A 26,135-nucleotide genomic window follows, 5' to 3' on the forward strand; every position below is an offset into this window, starting at 1 on the left:
TTTTGTTGAGCAATTTTGATTTAATCCAAACTGAGAAATCTATAGGCAAATAAAATACATGCACGACTAAAGCATGGACTATGTAACCAACCTATAAAAATCAGATATTATATGGAAACAGTTGCATTAATCTTTAAGATGGACAAATTGAACCTCCAGACATATGAAGGTTCTTCATAGTGAATTACAGAAGAGATTGACATTATCTAAATGTATGAATACATAGTTTTTGTGGGTTGTGGAACTATGAAGATTCCGTTTAAATATTTAGTGGTACCCTTCATGTATACACTTCTTAACGTTTTCACAATTTAATTTACAAATGGAAAAAGAGCTAGAAGAAAATCAAGTAGGAATACAAATTTTAACATCAACATTATTTTTGGCTTGAACAAAAATTGCTAAAGTAACATTAATAATGCAATGGAGAAATATAAACATCTATATACAAGTTTTCCCACAGTATCTTATTTTTGATTAAGAGGCCAATAATCTTCAAAACATAAAAGGTAATATACTCTTATTTAAAACTGCTCTACCAATCATTTGGAATTCAGTGCCTGGACAGAACACCTTTTTTTCTTTCATTTGTTTTCTTCCCACCCCTGAGCTTAGCAATTATATTGATTTTAAATATTATAGCTACTGTAGTATATACCTATCTATAAAACTTGTAAGATTCAATGCAGCAGTTAAAAAAAATCCACACACACTAGAGTATTTTCAGCCAATCCTGGGAGATTTGTTTTTCTTATATGATTCTTACTTTAAAAATCAAGTAAGAAGTTTATTCTGCAGTTCAGACATTCATTTATTGACTACTAGATTTGATTTTTTTTAGTGCAACAATAAGGCAACATTAAAAATAACATTGAAATAGAAAGTTTGCATATGTGTAAAGGTAGCAAGTTTATAAAAGACACATCATTGCTTCCTAAAAAGACAGCCTAGATCCAGTATCATAAAATTACATATAGGTGAAGATCAATTCACTATTGTTTAACAATTGTTTTTCTGTATAAAAGGTAAATCTAGTTTTTGCGTATCTTTAAAGAAAACCTGGAAAATTGTTATGGCTGTATGGGATAAGTAAGATAAGAAAAATATATATATTTATATATATTTGTCTTAAGTTTAAATAAAAAGATCCACACTTTTTGTCAAAACAGTTCATCTCTGTCCAAAATGTATTTCTTCCTTTATGGTACAGAATTAAAAGACAAGATAAATGTTAATAAAGAAATAATTTACAAGAAAATATCTTCTGATATCTTTTCAGTGAAAATATTGTTTTGTAACATTCAAATATGACATATAAGACCACAAAAGAAACTGTGAACTCAAAAAATTTCTAGACACATAAATAAAAGGAAGTATTGTGTAGGCAACAGGGCTCATGCTGAAGGCTAGTATGAAATAACAGTGTGCAATCTACTTGGAAAATAGCTCTAGTATACATATTAACAAGCCCAATCATGGACTGCAGCAAATTCAGTTTTATCACTGCTACCTGTTTTGTATTTCACAACATGGTTTTTCTTGATTAAACCACTTCTGCCACATTCTCTTCAGAAATATAACATACACAAACGAAAGATATTTATTCTACCATAGAACGTACCTCTCTGCTGACATAACGTGAAAAAACTTGCTCGTCAAGACACGGACAGTTCAGTAAATATGCAATGAACTTATTAATTTCTTGGTTAAGCATGTTTTAACTTATGCTGCTAGTTTTATGATCACAGTGCACAGAACAAATTAGGTGGCTTTCAAAGTAAAAGATAGGTTACTTATCATCCTAATATACTTAAAACTTTTCATAGGCCCTATCATGCATCTAAACTATTGTGTGGAAAGCATATATGTTTCCTGATACAATCTTTTGTGGCAATGGATGTACCAAAACCACCAAGAAATTCATATTATTGCACAATACATGAAGACCTGGAATTCTTCCAAATATTAAAATTGAATGACATCTTCCAGCATTAACATTGTATGACTACGAAAGGCATGTCAGTAGCATGGTGTGAACCAGCGATCAACATGTGCCCAGAATGCATACTAGTAAAAATTCAGTCAAAGGAAGTAGTCTTCATTGCCTATTTATCATTTCCAGTCAGGAGGTTAAAGTTCAAAGACTGAATGATCAAAGTGCTCATTTTCTCAGTAGGACTATCTTCTGTTAGGAGAATCATAGAACGATGATGTCAACAAGTGTCATCTTTAAAGAAAAACAAAATGTAAAACATTATATTCTGCACATATACATTTTCAAAACATACGAAGATTTTTATTGCTGGAATAACCCTTAGCAGTACCACTTCAATGAATTAAAATAAGGTTTAAAAATTATACAATTCTGGAAGAGACAATATAATTCTGAACCACTGACTTGCTTTGTTCTGTTCAAACAAATCTGTAAAATAGTGGATTTTTCAAATAAAAATGCAACTATATAAGTCCAAAAGCTCAGAAACTGTGGAAGATTGGGGTGGGGGGTGGGGAATCTGTTGCTGTGCAAGTACCATATTTTTGGAGTATAAAACACATCTTTTTCTTCTCTAAAAGAGGTTGAAAATTCAGGTGCGTCTTATATTCTCAATGTAGCTTTTTTTGAAGCTCTAACTAGCTGCTAACTATCTTCCCAGCTCTTACATTGCAGGTACAGTACTTTCATTGTTACTCTGTGAAGAATGTTTTCCCAACCTTGTCTTTGTATTATTTTTATTTCTCTACTTGCTCCAAATGTTTCTTTCCAGCCCTAACCAGGTGCTAACAATGTTCCCGACTTGCAAGCTCTTTCAGTGTTACTCTTTGTGAAGAATGTTTTCCAAGCCCTAGGACTCTGCAGCTTTTTTTCCTTGCTGTACTTGCTCAGAATGTTTCTTTCCAGCCCTAACCAGGTACTAATGATTTTCCCAGCTCATACTGGCTTGCAAGCTGTTTCAATGTTACTCTCTCTGAATAAGGTTTTTTAAGCCATAAGCAGGGGATAAAATAATGTGCTAAAGCTGACCAGACTAAGAATGCTAGCCAGATGAATAACTGGTAAGCAGATTCTTTTCCCTATTTTCATCCCCAAAAACTAAGGTGCATCTTATACTCCAAAAATATGGTACCTTTACATCATAAAGTGGTTGAGGGATGAGTTATTGTAGAAAAACCCTCAATATTATTTTGTTTGATATTTCTGTGAAGATTAAACAAATTGTTATATTTTGAACTATTCATTGCACTTTATTTTATGCTAGCTTTGGCAACCTATTTCTTCAGTTCAATTCCGTTTTGTTAATTCATAGATCATAGATCATTCATTCAATAGATCAAGCAGTAAGGTTATTTATTATTTCATCCTACTGATATCATGCACTGGTTTACACTAAAGGTACTAACTGGTTAATTTTTTCATGGCTATTCTCAATATGAGAAAAATTATATAAATTTTTTTCTCCTCCAAAATTCCATACATATATCAATACATATACCTTAAAGTTCATTATTAACATACGCAATTTTACATTTTTATCCAGTCAAACATATGTCTGTACCTTATTTTGTATCAATCAATCAGTCTATTTATCTTCATTTCTTTGGACTCTCTTACTTCTACCTCTCTTCTTTCTCCTGCCTTCTTGAACCTTCTCTCCCCTCTCCTACTTCTCTACACTTCCTCTTTTTTTCCTTCACTACTTCCTCTTAACATGAGAAAAATTCTTAAAGCTCAACATATGCATTACATATAGGAAAGATTGTTTTCAGTGCTTCTGCAGTTCAGAATGCCAAAGCTTCCTTCCCTAGCAGATTTCTTGGAAACGTTCTATACCTGAAATTTTTGTGTGTTTATAAGATATAGACTTTTCTCACACGAATTCATTAAGACAAGTCTAAGTAATTTAACAGTACTCATTTGTAGTGTTATTTGTGAATATTAAGAAACTTATTCAAGAATTATACAGGAACTTTGTAAATTAAGTACTAATTATTCATTATTTAGAATATTGTTTTCAAACTAAAGGCTTACCGTGATACCACCATTTTGTTTTCTTTGGATTCTTGTTACATGTTCTTACATAAAATGAATTATCTGGTGGCCTTCTCTGCAATAAAGTAAAATTATATTAAATTATAAGCCTACTTCAATTATACAAAACTGCAAATTTTATATTCTACTTTCAGTTGAAAGCAGGATATAAATCTCAATTGAAAATAGGATATAAATGTAACAAATTAAAGAAGGAAGGGAAGAAATTTCAGAAATGCATTCATTGAAATGAGAGAAAAAAACATATAGCTTTCTTTTCCAAGATTTTATTCCTAGTTTGCAATACTTTTGACTGCTCCTCAACTGTTAACAAAACTTAAGGGACTGAATTGTTAATATTTCAGATGACTTTATAATTCCTGATATACAGGCATACAGGCAATACCTCTCTTAGTTATATTTAAATAAAGTAGAGAAAACTAGCATGTAATCAATACAGGTTTGGAAAAGCCCTCAAGTTGTGTCAAAAAATAATCTGGAAAAAGAAATAAGTAAGTGAATAATACATAAGCAGGGTAAACAATAGATGAAAATATTTCTCTACCAAACTTTAAATAGCAGATTCTAGAGGAAATAATAATCAGAAGTCTTCCTCCAACTCCTTGCCCACCACATATTTTGAATATATAAGAAGAAAATGTTGGAAGAACTGTATTCTGCATATGAATCTAGAATTTATAATGTATTTTTAGTAAAAGATACCAAGTATGAATAGCATTCATAAAGATTATATTGCCTGAATGTATTTTACATTGTTCTCTTTAAGCCATATAAGAATAGTCTCAATCTAAGCAAGACACAATTTAAATATTCTAACACTGCAACATACCAATGAAATTATCTGCAACTATACAAAGACCGATCATAATTTCATTAGTGCCCAAGTTGGCTCTGCTAAAAACTGAATTTTATTTTAGAAAGAAAACCATTAAACATCTGTAATTTGCTTCAGATACAGCATTAAAAATATCATTAATATCAAAGCTCACTAAGTGTACAGTGTAAATATCTCACTAAATGCCTATTAACAGCCTGTGACATTCATAAGATGTCCAATGAACTTTTCAGGATTTCTTCAAATAACAACTCTATGTGAATTAAGGAATGTGGAAACATGAAGCAGGAACTTCACCAATTTCAGTGAAACTAGGTAATTAACTTTCTTTTGAAGACAATTATTCTGTTTTGTTGGTCTTCAAAAGTTGGAAATAAAATTAGTTGTCTGTTATCAAACTAGTTTGCATTGCAGTTACATAAATCAACACTTCTGAAGTTTTTTGAAGTGCATTATTTTAGAATCCATTGAATGCCATTACATTGGTTTAGAGTGGGGCATTCTACTATCATTAAACTTACAACAACATTATCATTAAATTCATACCTTTTCTTTGCAGCTTGAAAGCATGCTGATAATGCTAAGACAAACTGATTGCACTGAAAGGGCTGGAGACCAGTCTTCTGTTAGAATAGATAAACAGATATGTCCATTGCTATAAACGTGAGGATGAACAGGAACATTTTCACCAGTAAACACAACCTATAAAGTAAAAATCAAGTTACTATTTTATTAACATAATAGATCAAAAAGTATTTTAATACTATCTGTAAACCATTCCATTTCAATACAAAAAACACTTGAATTCAAACATGGGCAATAAAAAAATAATATGTTAGAAGGGTATGAATAAAATTTGATCTTTCATATATCACAGTCAGTCAGTCTTGAATTTAATGAAACTTTATTGTTCAGTATGTTGCACTGGTACAGAGTAGGTGGTACCTGGCTCAATAGTGGTCACTGTGAGGGTTTTAGGAGTCCTATTGGACAACCACTTAAATATGAGCCAGCAGCGTCCTAGAACTACAAAAAAGCCAGCAGTCACAGGCTATATTAACAGATAGAATAATATGAAATACTACTTTATAATGCCTTGGTAAGACTACACATGAAATATTGCAAACAGTTTTGGTCACTACGATATAAAAACGATATTGAGACTCTAGAACAAGTGTAGAGATGATGATTAGATGATTGGGGGCTGGAGACTAAAACATATGAACAACAGTTATAGGAATTGGATCTATCTAATCTAGTGAAAAGAAGGACTAGGGGTAACAATGACAGCAGTTTCCCAATATTTGAGGGTCTGTCACAAGGAAGAATGGATCAACCTATTCTCTAAAACACTTGAAGGCAGAATGAAAAGCAATGAATGGAAATTAAGGAGAGAACCAACCTAGAAATTTCCTGATAGTGAGAACAATTAATCAGTGGAATGGCTTGCCTCCATAAGCTATGGGTGCTCCAACAATGGACAGCCTGAAATGGCATGGGGCAGTGATGGTGAACCTTTTTTTCCTCGGGTGACAAAAGAACATGCATGCATGCTATCACACATACTTGAGTGCCCACACCCATAATTCAATGCCTGAGGAGGGCGAAAACAGCTCCCCCAAAGACCGTCTGGAGGCAGGAAACGTCCCGTTTCCCAACTTCTGGTGGGCCCAGTAGGCTTGTGTTTCACCATCCCCAGGCTCCAAAGACTTCCCTGGATCTGGGGGAGGATAAAAATGGCCTTCCCCCATTTCCACGGAGGTTCTCTGGAAGTCAAAAACACTCTTTCAGAACCTCTGTGCAAGCCAAAAATCAGCTGACCAGCACACACATGCATGTTGGAGCTGAGCTAGGGCAATGGCTTGCATGTCAGCATATATGGCTCCGCATGCCACCTGTGGCACCCGTGCCATAGGTTCGCCATCACTGGCATAGGGTCTTCTGGACTAGAAGACCTCCAATATCTCTTTCAACTCTGTTTCTTTGTTATATTCTGTTATGTACATTTTGTTACTTCAGGTACTATCGCCTAATCAGATAGTCCTCGACTTATGAACACAACTGAGCCCACCATTTCTGTTACTAAGTGACCATTGTTAAGGGAGTCCCCCCCCCCCATTTTACTGTGATTACACAGCTGGTAGGTAATAAAATAGTTCAAGTTTTTTTTTCTCTTGCTCAGTCTTTTCAGATGAGCCCAGTTTACAATCATAGGGTTTAATAATGTCCTAGTTACTCTAACTTCCATTATTTAGTTTAAAATCCAGTACATTTATATAAAGCACATACAGTATTGTGTAACCGAATACATATTATATAAAGCACATATTGTGTAACCGAATAATTGAAAGTATATTATGTAGCAATTCCAGGCAATTAAAATAATATGTACCATATTTTTTGGAGTATAAGATGCACCTCCCCCCCAAGAGGGTAGAAATGTTAGTGCATCTTATACACTGATTACAGCCATTTTGGCTGCCTCAAAGCCCTGTCCTCCAAGTCCCACTTTTGGACAAAGGGCCTGGGAAACCTGTAGATAGTTCCTGAGTGCTGCGGATGGCAAAAATGGCCCCATTTTTCACAAGGGTTTTTTCCCAAAAGTGGGGTAGGCAAAGGGTCTGGGGAGCCTGCAGAGAGCTCCTGGAGACTGTGAGAAGGCAAAAATCCCTTAATTTTTGTGATAAAATAGGCAAAAATGGCCCATTTTTTCACAAAAATGGGGGCATTTTTGCCATTCCCCCAGCACCCAGGAACTCTTTGCAGGCTTCCCAGATCCTTAACCACCCCATTTTGTGAAAAAATGGGCAGAAAATGGCCCATTTTTCACAAAAACTGAGCTGTTTTTGCCTTCTAATTACATGCATGACTGGAAGAGGAATTCTGGGAGTTGAAGTCCACTAGTCTAAAAGCTGTCAGGTTCGAAGACCACCTCAAAGATTCCACCATATCATCATTGCTATCTTTTGATGTCTTACAATATTGAACACACTGCTTTTCATCCAACCCCTGCAGGTACTATATATATAATTAAACCATTCTTGCTGTTTTCTGAAGAGCTACCCTATGCAAAATTTTAATAAAATAAGCATTCAATGTTACCAACTATTTTATAATTTAATTGAACATATGATAAATTACCTGAGGAGAATCAAATGGATACCGACTACTGAATTTAAATAGCAGCTGAAATTTCTCCCCTTCATATAATGTTCCAGTCGCTCCTTCCATGTCTACTATCCACCTTAGGAAAGAAAATGATTTACAATGATGAAAACATATAACTATAGTATTTGATCTTCTGTAAGTAACCTGATGTAACCTGATGTAAGTTATTGCTACCATAGTCCCCCAATTTGAAAAATGCATCTTAAAAATCCTAGAATTATGGACTCCAAATTTCTTCTTAAAAGGTCATTGTGTGTACTTTACCAAAAGTACTATTTCCATATATATTCTTCTTTGAAAAAATAATGAAGTTTGATTACAGAAATACTGTATTAATAATTGGACTGTTTAATCCAAGGCAGAGAATTCTTCAATTTCTAATCCCCCTTCTCTGAATCACTAAGCTGGTTTATCATTTCTCAGACAACAGAGCAATGGATAACTACCGTGTTTCCCCGAAAGTAAGACAGTGTCTTATTTTCTTTTTATCCCCAAAAGCCCCACTATGTCTTACTTTTGGGGTATGTCTTATATTGGAAAAAAATTGCCGAATTTTTTGTTTTAACCATAAAATTAACATTTATTAACAACCTGAACAGTATTGTATTCACCACAAAACAGCAGATGATACCCCAGTATGCTAGTGTGTATGTTTTACTGATGTATGATTAATACTGTGTGCATTACCGTATTTTAAGCAGGAGGCGGCAGTGACAAGTGCAGGGGACGGCGCGGTGACGTATGGAGGGGGGGCAGCGCGGAAGTGGGCAGGAGGCGGTGCTCATTAAGATCAGAGGGAGGTGGCAGACGCGGCGACGTATGGAGAGGGGGACGGTGCGGACGTGGGCAGGAGGCGGCGCACAGCTAGATGAGAGGGAGGCGGCAATACCCCCGTGTTTCCCCGAAAGTAAGACATATGTCTTACTTTCGGGGTACGGCTTATATTAGCCGACCCCCCTGAAACCCCCGATATGTCTTACAATCGGGGGTGTCTTACTATCGGGGAAACAGGGTATTTTCTTAAGTGCCTCCTGAATCATTCTCAAATTATCATCTTTCCGCTTAGAAATTGTGAGGAGGCTGAGAAAAAAAATAGAAGAATAGATATTGACAAACAAAAGAAATAAGATAAATCACCAGCAAGTCATTTCCAAAAATGGCAGCCAGGTGGCAAGAAGTGTGAAGAAATTGTCTAAATCATTCAGAGGTTCTGCTTTAATGAAATCATTATAAATGAAGGTGTAACATTCCTTAACGGTATACAAGATTCTGTTTTTATTCCAGACTAGAATTAAAGATACCTTACTCATATTTCTTGCTTTCCTAATTGTGCCCGACTAAACAGTTTCACAACATTCACTGATAAAATTCTACTTCTTGATCATTCAGTAAGTTTTTAACCTCAATTCCTGTTTTCATTGAATATTTATTTATTGGATTTGTATGCCGCCCCTCTCCGGAGACTCGGAGCAGCTAACAGCAACAATAAAACAGTGTACAATAGTAGTCTAATACTAAAAACGATTAAAAAACCCATTAATATAAAAACCAAACATACATACATACATACCATGCATAGAATTGTAAAGGCCTAGGGGGAAAGAGGATCTCAATTCCCCCATGCCTGAGGGCAGAGGTGGGTTTTAAGTAGCTTACGAAAGGCAAGGAGGGTGGGGGCAATTCTAATCTCCGGGGGGAGTTGGTTCCAGAGGGCCGGGGCCACCACAGAGAAGGCTCTTCCCCTGGGTCCCGCCAAGCAACATTGTTTAGTTGACGGGACCCGGAGAAGATCCACTCTGTGGGACCTAACTGGTTGCTGGGATTCGTGCAGCAGAAGGCGGTCCCTGAGATAATCTGGTCCGGTGCCATGAAGGGCTTTATAGGTCATAACCAACACTTTGAATTGTGATCGGAAACTGATCGGCAACCAATGCAGACTGCGAAGTGTTGGTGTAATATGGGCATATTTGGGAAAGCCCATGATTGCTCTCGCAGCTGCATTCTGCACGATCTGATGTTTCTGAACATTTTTCAAAGGTAGCCCCATGTAGAGAGCATTACAGTAGTCGAGCCTCAAGGTGATGAGGGCATGAGTGACTGTGAGCAGTGACTCCTGGTCCAAGTAGGGTCGAATATGTCTCGTGTTTTTTAATAAGAGCATATACAGTGATCCCTCGATTTTCGTAGGGGTTACGTTCCAAGACCTCCCGCGAAAATCGATTTTCCGCGATATAGCGGCGCGGAAGTAAAAACACCATTTTTGGCTGCCCCCGCTCCCCCAGCGCCTCTGGCGCCCTCGCTGCTACCGCCCGCCCGCCTGACCCACCCCGTTCCTTGTAGGCACCCGCCCGCCCGGCGTTCGCCGCTCGCCCGCCCGCTGCCCACTCCCTTCTGTCCAACCTGTTAAGGACGGCTAAGCAACTTTTCCCCGCGCGCACACACACACGCACACAGCCCAAACCAAGCAAGCCAACTTTGGGGTTTTGTTTTGGTTACTTCCCGCCCTCCGCCCAAGAGCTGTACAAAGTGAGAAGGGGGCGGGAAGGAGAAGAGACGGCGGGAGGCAGTCCCGCGTCCCGCTGCCCTAAGGCTTCCCTTCCCCCCGCATCTCCCCCTTGGCTCGCCCCTCAAGCTCACGCCTCTTCTCCGCTGGAGCGGGCAGCTGTCCTCGCCCGCCTCTGCTCCCCTTCGTCCAGCTCCCACTCACCCGCCGAGCCCAGGAACAGCCACAGCAGCCACATTGCCGCCAGCGCAACAGCCGCTCTGCAAAACTTTGGGGGGGCTCTCCCGAGAGCCTCCGCCTCTCGGCCCGGCCCAGGTTGCTGCTGCTGTGGTGGTAGTGGAGAAGAAGAAGGAGGAGGGTCAGGGGGAGGCTCCCTTCCAGCCAGCCGGACCCTCACGCCCAGCCTGCCGCCTGCCTTTCTCCGTCGTCGCGACGGCTCACGCCTTCTCCTTGGAGCCCCTTGGCACCGAGGGGAAAGTAAGTCCATTCGAGCGCAGCCGCTAAACTGCATTTCTTGTATTTTCTTCTTGTTGAGAGATTTCTAGCTGTCCTGGTATAGGGTTTTTTTTAAATTATTTTCTGAGCTAGAACTGCAGAAAAAACAATTGCTGCCAGTCTGCCTTCCATTGAGGACTTTATATACAGTACTGCCTGTTACTTGCTTATTTCTACACTGTTATGTTTGCTGCCTTAGAGAAGGAAGACATTTATGATCAGCTGAGATTTCTGGAACATAAATTCTTGTAAGGAGTGAAAGGCAATTTCATCCAGTGGATGGTTGTCCAAACGTTTGGCTTGCCTAGGCCACCCTGAACGAACAGGAATTGTTTGGGGCAACATAAAATATATAATATAGTTAATATATGTAAACAACAAAATTCCTAAAGTTTTTAATATTTTTATTATATCCTGTGGGGCTGTGCATGCAGCCCGCAGGCAACAGGTTGGACAAACCTGATGTAGTAGTTAAGACAGCAAGCTACAAGACCAGGAGATTATGAGTTATAATCTGCTTTGGGCATGAAAACCAGCTAGGTGACTATGGGCCAGTCACTATCTCTCACCCACATCAGGCTCAGACAACAAGCTGGTCAATCAATTCCTGTCATAATCAATGGATCAACACTTAGTTGATTTGGGAGGGAAAGGAAACTTGTAGGAAAATGCTATGAAGAAAAAACAACATTTCCATGTTGTGAGAAAGGTGGTTCTAGTAATGAAACAATTCTAAAATTGGCAGAAACCAATTCATAGTATTTTCCTGCAACATATTTACCCACTTTAATTGAAGAATTCTACTTGTCTGTAGGTCAAGAACAAGCAATCTGGTGCAGATTATCTGGAATTAAACTTCCACAATCCCTTACATAGGACACATGTATTGATGCTGACAGGAATTGAAATTAAAATATAGAGCAAATCACTTTCTTTAAAGCCATATATTTCTCAACCATCCTACTTTTACCAAAATGGTAGTAAACAATATGTGGCTGATCCACCAGCTACTACTGAAATAAAAATCTCAATAATCTCAGCCAACAGTCATAAGTGAAATATTTAATGATATGATATAAATTATATAAATAAAAAAGTAAAATATATAAATATAAATACAATAAAAGTATAAAACAACAACATATAAACACATAAGTGCCAGGAACAAAAAATTAACTAATGGGTAATACCAATTATAGAGCCAATGTCTGAGACGAGAAAAAGGCTTTTAATGCCCTAGGAAAGGCAGGTAAGGTTGGACTATACAAGTCTCAAAAGAATGTGGTTTATGGGAAAATACAACACAGTGGTACCTCTACTTAAGAATGGCTCTACTTAAGAACTTTTCTAGATAAGAACCAAGTGTTCAAGATTTTTTTGCCTCTACTTAAGAACCATTTTCTACTTAAAAACCTGAGCCCTGAAAAATTTCCCAGGAAATTTGAGAGTGGCACAAAGGCCCAGCCAGTTTCCTGCCATTCCTCCTTTAATCCCGGCCATCTTGAGCTTTTCTCGGCTGCCAGAGGAGCCTTTCAGTGGCACTTAAGGAGGCTTTGGCAGCCCAGAGCGAACAGAACGTTTCTTTTCTCTGGGCACTTGGCGAGGGAATAAACCACTTCGCTGTGGTGACACCCTGGCGCTACCTCCCATACACCCGGCGCAAAGTTGCCTCCCGGAGCGTCTGAGCACAGAAAGGCAAAAGGGAGCACTTTACCCCAGCCAGATCAATTTGGCTTCAGCCAAGCCAAGGAGTTACCAAAGTGAAGGAAAGGCGCCAGCTACAAAGCGAACGAGCAAGAGGAGAGGGGATCCCTTCAGCATGGGAAGGAAGAAGCAGCAGGTAGCAGCAGCCGCCGCCTTTCGGTCAAAGTAGTGGGAGGTTCCCCCCTCTTGCCGGCCTGGGTTTCTCTCTCTGGCGCAGTGTATTGGAGGCAGCCTCACGCCGGAGAGAGAAAGGAGGCGCATGCTCCTCCTCGCCACCTCAGAGCCCCTCTTTTTTTTTTTAAAGCCTTAAAGTTTTGGATTTTTTTGATTCCGCTCACCTCACCTTCTTCCTTCCGTAGCAATTGTCCTCCTCTTCTTCCTCCTCCTCCCACCCAAATTCCAAGCTTTTATTTCTTTCCTAATGGGTTTGCATGCATTATTTGCTTTTACATTGATTCCTATGGGAAAAATTGCTTCTACTTAAGAACCTGGTCACAGAACGAATTAACTTCTTAAGTAGAGGTACTTTGAATTATATTCAAAAACACTCTGATCACTAGTGCAGCTCACAAAGTAGAAATATATACAAGCATATCAAGATACCCCCATAACTACCCATTCCACTGCATTCTGGACCAGCTGCTGCTTCTTAGTGGTCACCAAGAATGTGCTGCATTAATCTTCTTATAGGATGACTACAGTAAACAGTGAGATGCACAAGATGAACTGTAAAAACCAAGGGGTCCTAAAGGAACCATAAAAAATAGAGGCCACACAGGCATAATCTGGTACAGTGCAATCACCAGCTCTTTAATCAAGTGGTGATTAAGGCCTCAGCAGCTGATCATCAGGAATTCTAACTAGTACCCTGTGAAACCCAACTGAATTCATATGGCACTTGCTGGACCATTTTTAAATTTATTTCCTTAAGTAAATATATATGGCTATCCATCTTGCAATCAGCAATTCTAGGCAGCTAACAGAATCAAAAACAAAATAAAAACAACCAATTGTAATAATATGCAAAAATAACAGTTGGCAAAACAACTCCTTCATCAATAACCATCATTTAGGCCCCCTTATGTAAGGGCCCTGTCACCATGTAGTACAGAATGGGTAGAACTTTAAAATAATCACTGTTCATGACAGGGGACAAACAAAATTTGTTGCCAATGTCCCAAAACAAAAAATATCTCACTCACACAAAATATGTATATAAATATTCATAAGGAAAATTTGAGGATTGTCATTTACAGGTATCATACGTTACAAAGTAGTATTTCATGCCCTAATATCACAAACCTAGATTGTTTAAAAGGTTTAAATTGTGATAAAATATCAGAGCACTCTTCATCCCTTACTGAAATAAAAAGACGGTATTTGCTTATTTATAAAATTTATTAGCCATCCATCTTACAACATGTTAACTCATGCTAAAAATGTATCCTTTTTAAATATGCATCTAAGTAAACACTATACACGCACACACACACACACACACACACACACACATATAGTGTTTATTTAGATGCATATTTAAAAAGGATACATTTTTAGCATGAGTTACCATGTTGCAAGATATATACAAGTGTGTATACAACTTGTATATGCATATATACAAGTCTGATAGCAATGTAAACAGGATAAGTGGATCAAACTAAGTATTTAGTGATATAATAATGGCATTTTCCTACAAATCATATCTTTCAGAACTGTAATAAAAATACATATACTTACTGTGTAATTGAATTTTGTACACTCTTTTCATTCAAGGTCATTCCTGGTGGCGGATCATTCTGCAAAGCTAGCAGTTCTTTCTGGAGCCTCTTCTAAAGAGAAAGAAAAATCTTTAAAAATGTTTCATAAAATATTTGAATAGTCCTTAAAGTTGTTATCTATATAAGACATTGCTCAATCTGAATGGCCAAGCTTATTATTTATGCCTTAAACACCATAATCATTATGTGTATTATTTGTTTTGCATTTTGTGTAAAAGTCAACAGTAGCTTACATTTTATTTTTAATTAGATATTGTTCTAATCTTACCTACAAAGGTAGGTTAAGGATACATAAGCTGCTAAGAATTGGTAATGACTCAAATAGCATATAAGCCTAGTAAGATGAGTAAGTAAATAAATAAATATCATACTGATTATCATCCAGAGAACTATTATTTCTGAACCAGAAAAAAACAGGTAATCACAAATAACAAAACATGTTATATAGAAAATCAGTACAACACAAGAAACAGATATCCAACAGAAAATGTTTATTGATGAAGTTCAATATTTCTTTAGCACAATAATTATCAGAAAACTAAAGAAACTTTAATTAAATTATCCCAATACCATATTTTTAGAGTATAAGGCTCAACAGAATATAAGATGCACCTTACTTTTGGGGGGAGAAAAACAAAGAAAAAAGACAAATTGCCTCCCAGCAATTTGCCACACAGCAAATAGTGCAGATGATTTCATTTTATTGTGTTGTTAAGCCGCTCGGAGTCCTTATGGAGTTGGGTTACATATTAAATAAGTAAGTAAGTAAGTAAGTAAGTAAGTAAGTAAGTAAGTAAGTAAGTAAATAAATAAATAAATAAATAAATGATGTACATGATTTGCTGTGTATTTTTGTGCATGTGTGTATGACCCATAGAAATAGCAAAGAATTGGAGAAATATACATATGGCAGTATATTCATGCCAGAAAGTTTTCTTAAATGTAGTCACACTAACCCCTCCCAATTATTTAAATATATCTACTCCAAATATGTCTAAGTCAGGGTTTAACTCAGCAGCCTTATCTTAACACTATACAGGACACTGTTACATTTCAGATTATACTTTTACAGATCTTTAAATTTGATCCAATGAGCTGGTTTGCCTTTGGTTTGTCTTTGGTTTGGTGGGCGTCGGGCCTCTTTTTTAGCAGTTCTGTCAGCAGCACTTCTGTGAATGCCAGGATGAATTGCATATAGAAATTTGAGAAAGCCAGGAAGCTTTGCAGTTGCTTGTGGGTGCATGGGGGCTGCCAATCGAGCACCACTTTCCCTGGAACAATCTCTATCCTGTCACTGGAGATACGTTATCCTAAGTAGTCTAGTGAAGTCTTGTGGAGTTCACATTTGGAAGGCCCCACGCTCAGCTGACGGGAGAACTTACCCCTCCAATCCCCCTTGCAAGGTCTGCTCCAGCGGAGAGAAAGCCAGCTGGGTTTTCCCAGGTTCCTGGGCAACTGTTCTTTCAGAGGGTCAAGGATGTAGGATTTCAGTGTGCTCACCTTCTGGCTTGTCCCAGGTGCCAGGATGGCGATGGGCTCATGACTTTGCATAGCGTCCCATAATCAGGGTAACTGGGTCAGCATTTAAATCAGATCTGGGTTAATGTCAGCATTCCAATTAACGTATAAGTTTAAATCAGAGTCCAAGGCAAAGACTTCCTCAAAGTTCCAATTTATTCTTAGAGCCATCTTGGCATATCTCTGGGGAAACCCGGGTCTGATTTCCCAAGGATTTCTACTTCCAAGTTACAGTTCATTCTCCCCTTCCACACCCACAAGTTCATCACATGGACCACTAATTTTCTGCCACCGGATCCGTACAGCCCCATCTTCTTCTGGCCCAGTACTGACAAAAGACGATCTTGAAATTCTAAAAGAAATTTATTTTGTCCACCTCTAACTCCTCATGCAACTGATCCTCCCAACTCCCACAGCAAGTAACATTCCAAAAGAACATAGCATAATGTGGCAGGCCGAGGCATTCTGGCTCCGGCTTGACATATATTCAGTGTATAAGATACACTCAAGTTTTCACCCTCTTTTGGGGGGGGGGGTTTAAATGTGTGTCTTATACTCCAAAAAATACGGTATTCTTCAAAGAATACTTAGCAAATTGGTTTGAGCACCAATTAAATTTATTATTAGTCTAATCTGAGTAGTTCTAAGTCATTCTGAGTTCTCAGTAGATCTGAGCAATTGTCCCTATGTGTAGCATGACTTCAAAACAGATCTAGACTTGATTCACATAATTAAGGCTAAAAATATGTGAAACTTAACAGTGAACTTAACTGAATATATAGAGATAATTCAGAGGAAACGTACATAGCATTATACTATTTATATATTGAGAGGCAGCTTGGTGAATTGAGAGACTGTGATTTCTAGACCTGTCTTAGGCACAAAACCAGCTGGTTGACCTGGGGTTACAGACACAATTCCTCAGACCTCTGAGAAGGCAAGGGAAACCATTTTAGAAAAATCTTGTCAAAAAATTGCAGGGATTTGTGAAGGCAATTATCTGATAATTAAACACATTTCAATGGGGAAAATACATTAATTAATTAATGCACAAGGAAATTGTAGAAAATGGTTTTTATTATTTACACAGTATTAAATCAAATAGATCATGTTTGATTAGATAATAGTAGTACATGACTGGGTAAAATTATATCCCTGCACTCAGTGACTAAAAAAATACATCAGAAAATTCAGATAATTAGGTCTCCACTACTTGGTGCTTTCCAGTTTTGTTAGATTAACAATCTTATAATCCATAGTCAAATTGAGGGGGAGGGGGGAATTAACAGGAGCTGACATAAGCATGAGGATAAAAAATGAAAGTATACTTTTACTTGAAAGACATGAGGCAGATGCATGAAAAGCTTATAGAGAAATGTATTTTAATGAACATTCATATTCAAAGCAATTACTACATAATGCACTCTCCTGAACTTTCACAACATTCATATAATGATGAAACTCTATGAGCCCAGAATTTGATTCCACTCTGGTCATTATGGAGATTAAGGCATCTATAGGGGGATTGATATGTTGCCAATGGTCCATTACTTATTTAGTTAAACATCAAAGTTTAAGGAGAAAGCTTTAAAAAAGAATAGTAATTAAGATTGGGAAAATATATAGAAATCACTGACCAACAGTGCATCCAGAAAAAAAATGTTGTAGCATGCGCCAATAAAATACAGTAACCCTTCTTTTCAGGATGTCTACCTACTTCATTCTCTCCTGTATATTTCATTTCACTCTCACTTCCTATTTTCCATTTTTAATGGACCTTTCAATTTTTTTGCATTCATGAGCATGCTTATTCACTGTCTCATCGCCTATTAGCCCTCCCTTATGTTGTTATTTTGCAAGGGAGTTGCAGCAGTTAATATTTTGTGACTTTTAACTCCGACCTTATTAAAATACTAATTATATACATTTATAAATGTACGTACTTATAAATAACTGACTTTTATAAAGCTATATTTGGTTTATTAAAGATTGACATGCTTTTGCAAAGCACGTTAATTAAATAAACGTGAGCTCCAATTTATTTACAGGATAACACTCCTAAATCTATTCTAGAATTTCAGAAAATAATGACATGTTACAATGTATTTAGTATCCTAGTAGCTACATAGGAAAATTTGGGGTAGATTTTATGTGAGTATATGTCTGTATGACCAATAGGACTCCCTTCTACTTTCTTTTCTCATACAGCTTTCCATGTGCCTTTGAGTAGTCTTCTCAAAATCACCCTTGTAGTCTATCCCAGCAATCTCACCAAATGATAATCAAAAGAGAATATTTATTATATACTAACGTTAAAGTCTCTCTGTCTTTACAATATAGGTCTGTACAATATAACTTCAAACACATGGAAAGAGTTTTGCAGTCCTCTTGTTATATTTTATTATATTTTTCCCTACTTCATTTTATTGCTGAGAAATACTTTTTCCAGAGAATTTAATAAGAAATTCTTAATAAATAGTGTTGTTATTTTGAAGTGAATATGGCAGCTTCTGTATAGCAGTCATAAGAAATACATATACGCCTTCAAGTTTGTGTTCTAACTGCCTGGACTAGTTTCTGCAGTTTTCTTAGCAAAGGTGTTTTTTTTTAAATGATTTGCCATTGCCTCCTTCCTAGGGTTGAGAATAAGTAACTGCCTCAAGGTCACCCAGTGGTGTTCTGTCTAAGGAGAAATTAGAATTCATGATCTCCTGGTTTCTAATCTGATAACCATTGTATCAAACTGGCTCCACATGTAATTTTAAGGCTATGCAATATTTCAGATTCAAAGCAGAAAAAGTCAAACATATTTTCCTTAGATCAGAGGTCTTCAAACTTGGCAAGTTTAAGATTTGTGAACTTCAACTCCCAAAATTCTCCAGCCAGCATAGCTGCCTTAGATCGTAAAAGATAGCTGTGTGAACCTGGAATACAGTTGCTTTGAATTTATCACAGTTGGCTTGAAGAATGTTCATCAACATCATTTTTTTTAAATTAGGGTGGAGAATACTGGCAGCACTAAAACCCTTTGATGTTAAAACCCTTGCCCACATCCTATATGACATAAATGGCTCTAAACTGCTTGCCATGCTGTTGCTCAGGGATTTCTTGACACACCAAAGGTGTGCAACAAACCTCCGAGTCGCCGCCGAGCTACAAGCCAGCCTAGCAGCACAACACAAAGAGGTTTCTTGGCACAGCACAACTCTGGGCATGCTAAAAAAAAAACTATGTCATCTTTCCAAGTAAATCAGAAATGAGTCCCAACAGATCAGCTAATTCTTACTGTAACGCAACATTAACAGATTCTTGCAAATCTGAAAGAACAAATTTCCCACTGCCAATTTTAACTACTTTATCCATAAGGGCAGGTCCTTCCTCTGTTAGTCCATTAGAAGCTCCTACCTCTCTTGTCTGACTGTCCCCCAGGGTCATCCACATTCCATTACACCATGATGCTCAGCACACAACAAAGTCCTTCACAGCACAAAGTGTGGCCCAGCAGTGTGGGTCATCCTCACCCCTCCAGGACACCTACTGTCCTGAGCTCTGTCACCCCAGCTGATACTTGCCATCTTCTTACTCTCACTGCTGACAAGGCATACCCACTCTGGCCTTTCACAAGGCAGCTGGTGGCCATATGAGGCCATCTCCCCCATGTCTTATGAAGAAACTGCCTGAGAAAAAAAAAGCCTTGTGTGGCTAGCATCTGCCTCAAAAAAAGCCAGGTATGCTTGGTTAGCAGCAGCAACAAAAAGACAGCAAAGTTACCCTGGCAAGGCCCTCGGAATGCTGGAAGCCAAAGGGCAATAGATGGGGAAAATAAGCTGATGGGCAGAGTTGAAGCACTCCTGTGGTCATAGCAGAACATACCCATATTTGTATAAAAATGGGGAAAGCCACTAATTAAATATAATGTGTTACAAGATGCAGAGCAAAATGTAGGAGAAGGAGAGGCAGAGATTGGAAGCAGAATCAAGAGAGGAATAATCCTGTCATTACATCCACAAAAGCAGTATAAGGGCAGCCCTTACACTTGAATTCCATTAACTTTCATCTAGTGCCAATTTAGGACTCTGCCTCCAAGTTCTGCCTCTCCTTCTTAATTGATTAATGTCAGGCATGAAGAACCAAGCTGATTTATTGCTCATGCCTGTAAACAAGAATCAAGTCTACTAATAGTCAGCACTAAATTGGCCCCATATAAGAGTTAACAGAATTCAAGAAGAGCTGGACTTGGACCAACTGTGAGAACATAACGACTCCAGGTTGATTCCCCTTTTGACTCTGCCTACAGCTCTGCCTCTTCTTCTCCTACACAAAGAGCTGAACTGGATTTACCTGACCTAAAATAGGACTTTGCTGCTTACTGTTTAGTTTGGGTGAAAGAGTAGACATTGCTAAGAGCTCTCTACAAATGGAAAATAAGTTCTTGACAAGATGAAATTTACATTGTTACAACCTTAAAGAGAATTTCTACAAAGTGGTGGATCATTGGTATATGGCATCAGAAACACTGCATAGGATGTAAATTTAAAGTTTCCAAAGTTGGAAATGTAAACAACATAAAGGGACATTTTATCATCTTTAGTGGATTTGTAGAAAAAAAAGCTTTTGGGTGCAAATGAATATACTACTGCAGAAGTTTTTGATGATTAACATAATTAACAACAGAAACCAGAGGTTTTCTTTTGAGACTAATAGACAAAGAACTGGAAAAGAAGTCATGGGACTTTATTTTATACAACAGCAGCAAGAATATTAGTGGAAAGACTCAAGTTACCTACAATAGAGGAATGGTGGTTGAAGATGATGGAATTTGCAAGACAGGTTAATTGATTTATTTCATAAGAGGAAAGACAGAAAATAATGAATGTAGGACTTACAGATTTGATAATTAGACAGAAATAGGCAATATAATAAAGATAATATTTTTGTAACCAAAGAGTAAGACCTATTTTTTATTTCTAATTATACTTGCTGAAATCAGCACCTTCATGTTTTGTTTGCATTTTTTTTCTTTTTCATTGTTCTTTCACTTTATTTCATATTAGTTCTTGTGTTGATATTGTTTACACTTTAAAATAAAAATTATACATGTATAAAATGTAAACATTTTAGTTGAAATCAAATTATTATACACAGCTAACTAGTTAATAAATTACCCTATGCAAATCTGAAAACTATTGAATGCATGTATCAACCAACATTAATAGGCAAAGTCATTTTTAATTGGATGATGGACTTGCTATGATAATTTGCACAATTACTAATTCTTCATATATACATTTAAAGGAAAAATAGATTTAATGTAAGTTATATATGTTCCCAGATATCCACAGGGTTAAGGTTAGTCTCTAGTTATGGTTGCTAAGCCTTTCTGAAGATTTAGATAATCTGGGCATTTATAGTTCTTTGGTTTCATCAACTACTTAAAGGATGTCTTCAGATCCTTGTTGCTCATAGATTTCAGTGTGAAAGTATATTATTCTAATTCCGTAAATAATTTTTAAGGAGCAGAATACAACTTCAATAATTCTTAAATGTTATTAAAAACACAGCATGGGGAAATCAAAGATTGAGTCTACGGAGAGGGGCGGCATACAAATCTAATTAATAATAATAATAATAATAATAATAATAATAATAATAATAATAATAGAGCTTAGAAACAGGCATACGGTCTTTGGACCAACTGATAGATAAGGATATTTTTTAAAATATCTAATGTACAAAGATAAATAAATCATCTATCAGGTGTATCATATTTTTCAGAGTATAAGACGCTCCAGAGTATTCTGCGTGTCAAAAGCATAATGCATGGAGGCCAAAAACACAATGCATAGGGGCGGCAATGTCTTGTGTTGGAACGAGCCTGGAACGAGTATAAAATGGAATGTTTGGAGGCGAAAAATATGACAGAGGCCAAAAACATGAGGTGGCGATGTGCTAAATTTAGCACACTTCACAATGGGAGAGACAACGCCCCCTTCTCCTCCAGTACCCCATTATGATGTGGAGCATTGGCCATAGCCAGGTTGGTAATGGAGTAGGTCGTACATCTCCCCAAGCGACCGAGGTGCATCCAGCATCCAACAAAGGCCAAAGCAGCACTCGCGAGACCCAGAGAGCACCAGAGAATTGGAATGAGAGATGTGAGAATGAAAGAGACACAAGAGAGAAACAGACAGAGAAAGAGTCAGAGAAAGAGCAAGACAAAGAGAGAGAGAGAGAGAGAGATGTTATTGTTCCCATAGAAAACAACCGGAGCCGCAAAACATGGGTAGGCATGGCTGTGGGGAGGGGTCATGTAACTGGGTTGGAGTTGGCCATACCCAACCAGGTTTATGGCTCCTACTGTTTTATTTTCTGTGGGAAACAGATCCAAATGATTCTTTGAATGTCTAATGTTGCAGAAACAGGTGGCCAAGATAAGTGCCTAAAGGATCCCGTCCCGTCACTGGGAGTCTAGACATTCATATTAAGTTGTCCGAGAATTTAAAATTATGAATTTAGTGGTCTCTCAGATATGAAAGGTTGGTGGTCCCTGATCTAGATAATTGAAGAGTTGTCTTAATTTCTGCAGCAAGAATGTCAGTGGAATTAGATCTCCAATTACAATTTATACAACAAAAAATATTTAGAATTCATTGAACTCTGTTACATTTGTATAGAAAGGACTGTCAAAAACAGTATTTATTGGAGATGTAGTAATGGTAATGTTTCTTTAAAACAGATGTTTTTATAATGTCCTATAGCTACATTTTTTGGGAGAAAGTAGTGGATTATATAAATATGATTGAATAAAACTAAAATTCTCATAGGGTAATATTATATTGAATTTCATATCTAATTCATTAAATGTAAGAACTGGACAACATAAATTCATTCTCCATGCTCTTACGAAGGCCACAGACTAATATTGAAATATTGGAAAGATAAAAGTCATGCCTCTTTTCACTCAATGGATTGAAGATCTGATTACACTTACACTTTACACTGGTATATGTGGATTTCCTATAGACATAGGCTTTGTATGAACAAGTATAATGAAATATGGGATTCATTTATACAGAATAAAGTTAAAAATAATCATATAAATGTATCACAATGATGTTTTTACTCTTTACATCAGAAAGATAGAATGGTAACTGTTTATTGTTATAAAAAAAATTACATTTTTGTATGTTTTTCACTTAAGAATACTTAAGAGTACTTTTTATATTTTCTTTTCTCTTTGGCAATATATGTATCACTATCTCTATTATTTTTCGGTACTGTATTGTCCTTTTTATTAATTCAAAAAGCAATAAAAACAAATACAAACTACAGAAAACTGTTATGGTGAGATTTTTCAATGGATAAGGGGCAGAAAGCAAATGGGAAATTAGAAGATTTGCAGTGACCAATTAGCTGGCCAGCAGGAGGTTGACTTCCTGATTCCAATATAAAAGGCAAAACTGAAATGTCAGTTAAGAGTTTCACAACTCATACATACTTGTTTTTGAATAGGCCTGCCATCAAAGTGCCTAAGATAACAATAATGAATTACTTAGTGGGAGAGAACAAATTATCCTGGACCTATTTCACCTCTGTCCACCTCTCTTTTCAAACTTGGCTCATTGGTGACCCTGAAATCCCGAGAATCCGGCCATAAATGGTATGCACGGGTTTCACTGCTTTATTTTAATTGTTTTTAAACTGCTTTATAGGTTTTTAGTACTACTTGGATGTTATATTTTTGGTTGTAAGCCTCCCAGAATCCCTAGGGAGTTGGGCAGCATAAAAATTGAATAAATAAAATAAATAAATTACAAAGGTGTCCCTGAAATCAGGGCAATTGGTCTGTGGCAGGGGTCTCTAGCCTTGGCAACTTTTAAGACTTGTGGACTTCAACTCCCAGAATTCCTTGAGAGATGGGCGGCATAAAAATAGAATAAATAAATAAAATATAATAAATAAATAAATTATACAGGCATCCCTGAAGTCAGGGCAATTGGTCTATGGCAGTGGTCTCCAACCTTGGCAACTTTTAAGACTCTGGAGGAATTGTGGGAGTTGAAGTCCCACAAGATCGATTGATCGATCGGCCCGTCCGTCCGTCCATCCATCCATCCATCCATTATTTATATTTGTCATGCACGCATTGGTGGTATACAAAGATATAACAATATTTATATACATGATACTAGTAAAAGAGAAACATTAGGACTGGGGACGTAAGGCACTCTGGTGTACTTATGCACGCCCCTTACTAATCTCTTAGGAATCGAGTAAGGTCAACGGTGGATAGTCTAAGGCAGTGTTTCCCAACCAATGCTGGCTGGGGAATTCTGGGAGTTGAAGTCCAAATATCTTCAAGTTGCCACGGTTGGGAAACACTGGTCTAAGGGTAAAGTTTTTGGGGTTAGGTGATGATACTACAGAGTCCGGTAGTGAGTTCCATGCATCAACTACCTGGTTACTAAAGTCGCATTTCCTGCATACAGAGAATGACAGATCCCATGGTTAAGTGCAGCGGCTAACTGTCACTATTACAAAAACCAAATGTGCCATGACTAACGCGCGCACGCACGCACAAGCGAAAAGGAAAGCGCACCAAGACTTCCTGACCTCTCCCTCTTTCACACGCAGGCGCTCCATCCAAACTACTCCTTCGCCTCCTCCATAACTTCCAGAGCAACTCGGGACTCCGAAGGAATGATATTTCCTTTTCCCGAAGCAGCCACAAGCCAGGAGACGCCTTTCCCCCCCTTCTTTTGACTGCCCCTTCCCACCTTCGCCGCCGACCCAAGGCAGGCCGAGGGCAGCCTTTCAAGTCTTCGGAAGCCCCACCTAGGCGACAACTGCCACCTGCTCTCGCCCGGGGGAAGCCCCAACCTGGCCCGCCGCCTCCCGAATCGTGGCAGGACTAACCCGGCTTTTCCCTCCCGTCGCCTGCCCCCTTCCCTCCCTCACGGGAGACGAGGGCGCTCCCTCCTTCGTGGCATAGTCTCTATCCCCCCGCCCGCCCTCCCTCCCTCGCCCGGCTTTCTCGCCTTCGTCCCCCTTCAGGACGAAGTTCCCCTCTCTCTCTTTCTCTCGGCGCTTTTTTCGGGGAGGAAACGCCGCCGTTCCCAACCGCCGCCGCTTCAAGGAAGTCAGAGAGCGCCTCCGGTCCAACCAACTCCCGCTGACGGCGGCGCAGCTCTGCGCCCCGCTCTTCTCCTCCGTAGTCCCGAGAGACAGAGAGAGTGTCACCTGGGGACGAAGGGACGCGCCGCTCCAGCCTGCCGCAGGCTGCTCACCTGCATAGACGCCATGATGGATCCGCTCCCCACCCCCCCACCACCACACTGTCCGCTCTCGGCGCCGCCGGACCGGACCGGGAAGGACGCAGGGCGGCGGCGGGGGCGGCAGGAACGCCGGCACTCTTTCCCCCGGTCGCTTCCTTCTCTTCTTCTTCCTCCACCTCCTCCTCGGGTCTCCTCCCCCCTCCCACCCCCCTAAGGGTCACGTGGGAACTCCGGCCATCCCGTGAAAAGCGCGCATGCGCCCCGGAGCAGTCGGTGCCAGGTGGGCACGGGACATTTTCGGGCGGGCGGGTGAAAATTCGGGCCTGCCTTTAAAAAAAACAAAACAATTAAGGTCCAAAGCAAACTCGCGTTACGGCGTCAGGACTCGGTGAGGTGGTAGGCCACGCCGGCATCTCGAGTGTGTGGGGAGGTGCCAGGCGGTTTATTAAAAAAAGAAAATAGGTGTATATATATGTGTGTGTGTGTATATACACATATATCTTGTACATATCTGTATAAATACACATATATATCCGTGGACGCAACAGACGTCGCATGCCCTTGAAGGGTTTTCTCCGACTACCGCTTTGCATCTGGAAGGAGTGCCCCGAAAACCACACGGACGACGTGAGGTCACCCATTTGTAGGGCTCGGCTTAGTGAGCTTGGAGGAGAAGCAAACGCATTTGGGTTGCCGCCTGGAATCTCGTCCATATCGCCGGCAATGACATCACAAGTGGACCTACGCTTCAGATAACAGCATATGACTTAGACAGACCTGCCTTCAAAATGCGTGCTTGCATTGGACAGGC

General features: G+C 38.6%; 1 protein-coding gene across 1 annotated transcript; it reads right to left on the minus strand.

The window, feature by feature from the left end:
* On the minus strand, nt 1-25,545 carry UBE2W (ubiquitin conjugating enzyme E2 W). The gene is made up of 6 exons (XM_070747929.1): nt 25,337-25,545; nt 14,491-14,582; nt 8,025-8,127; nt 5,430-5,585; nt 4,028-4,103; nt 1-2,227 (listed from the first exon to the last, which is right to left on the minus strand). The coding sequence occupies exons 1-6, from the start codon at nt 25,349-25,351 to the stop codon at nt 2,214-2,216; spliced, it is 456 nt and encodes a 151-aa protein (XP_070604030.1). The 5' UTR covers nt 25,352-25,545; the 3' UTR covers nt 1-2,213.
* Between the last annotated feature and the right edge of the window lie 590 nt (nt 25,546-26,135).

The sequence above is a fragment of the Erythrolamprus reginae genome, chromosome 3 (genome assembly GCF_031021105.1).
Source record: "Erythrolamprus reginae isolate rEryReg1 chromosome 3, rEryReg1.hap1, whole genome shotgun sequence".
In the NCBI taxonomy this organism is placed as follows: domain Eukaryota; kingdom Metazoa; phylum Chordata; class Lepidosauria; order Squamata; family Dipsadidae; genus Erythrolamprus; species Erythrolamprus reginae.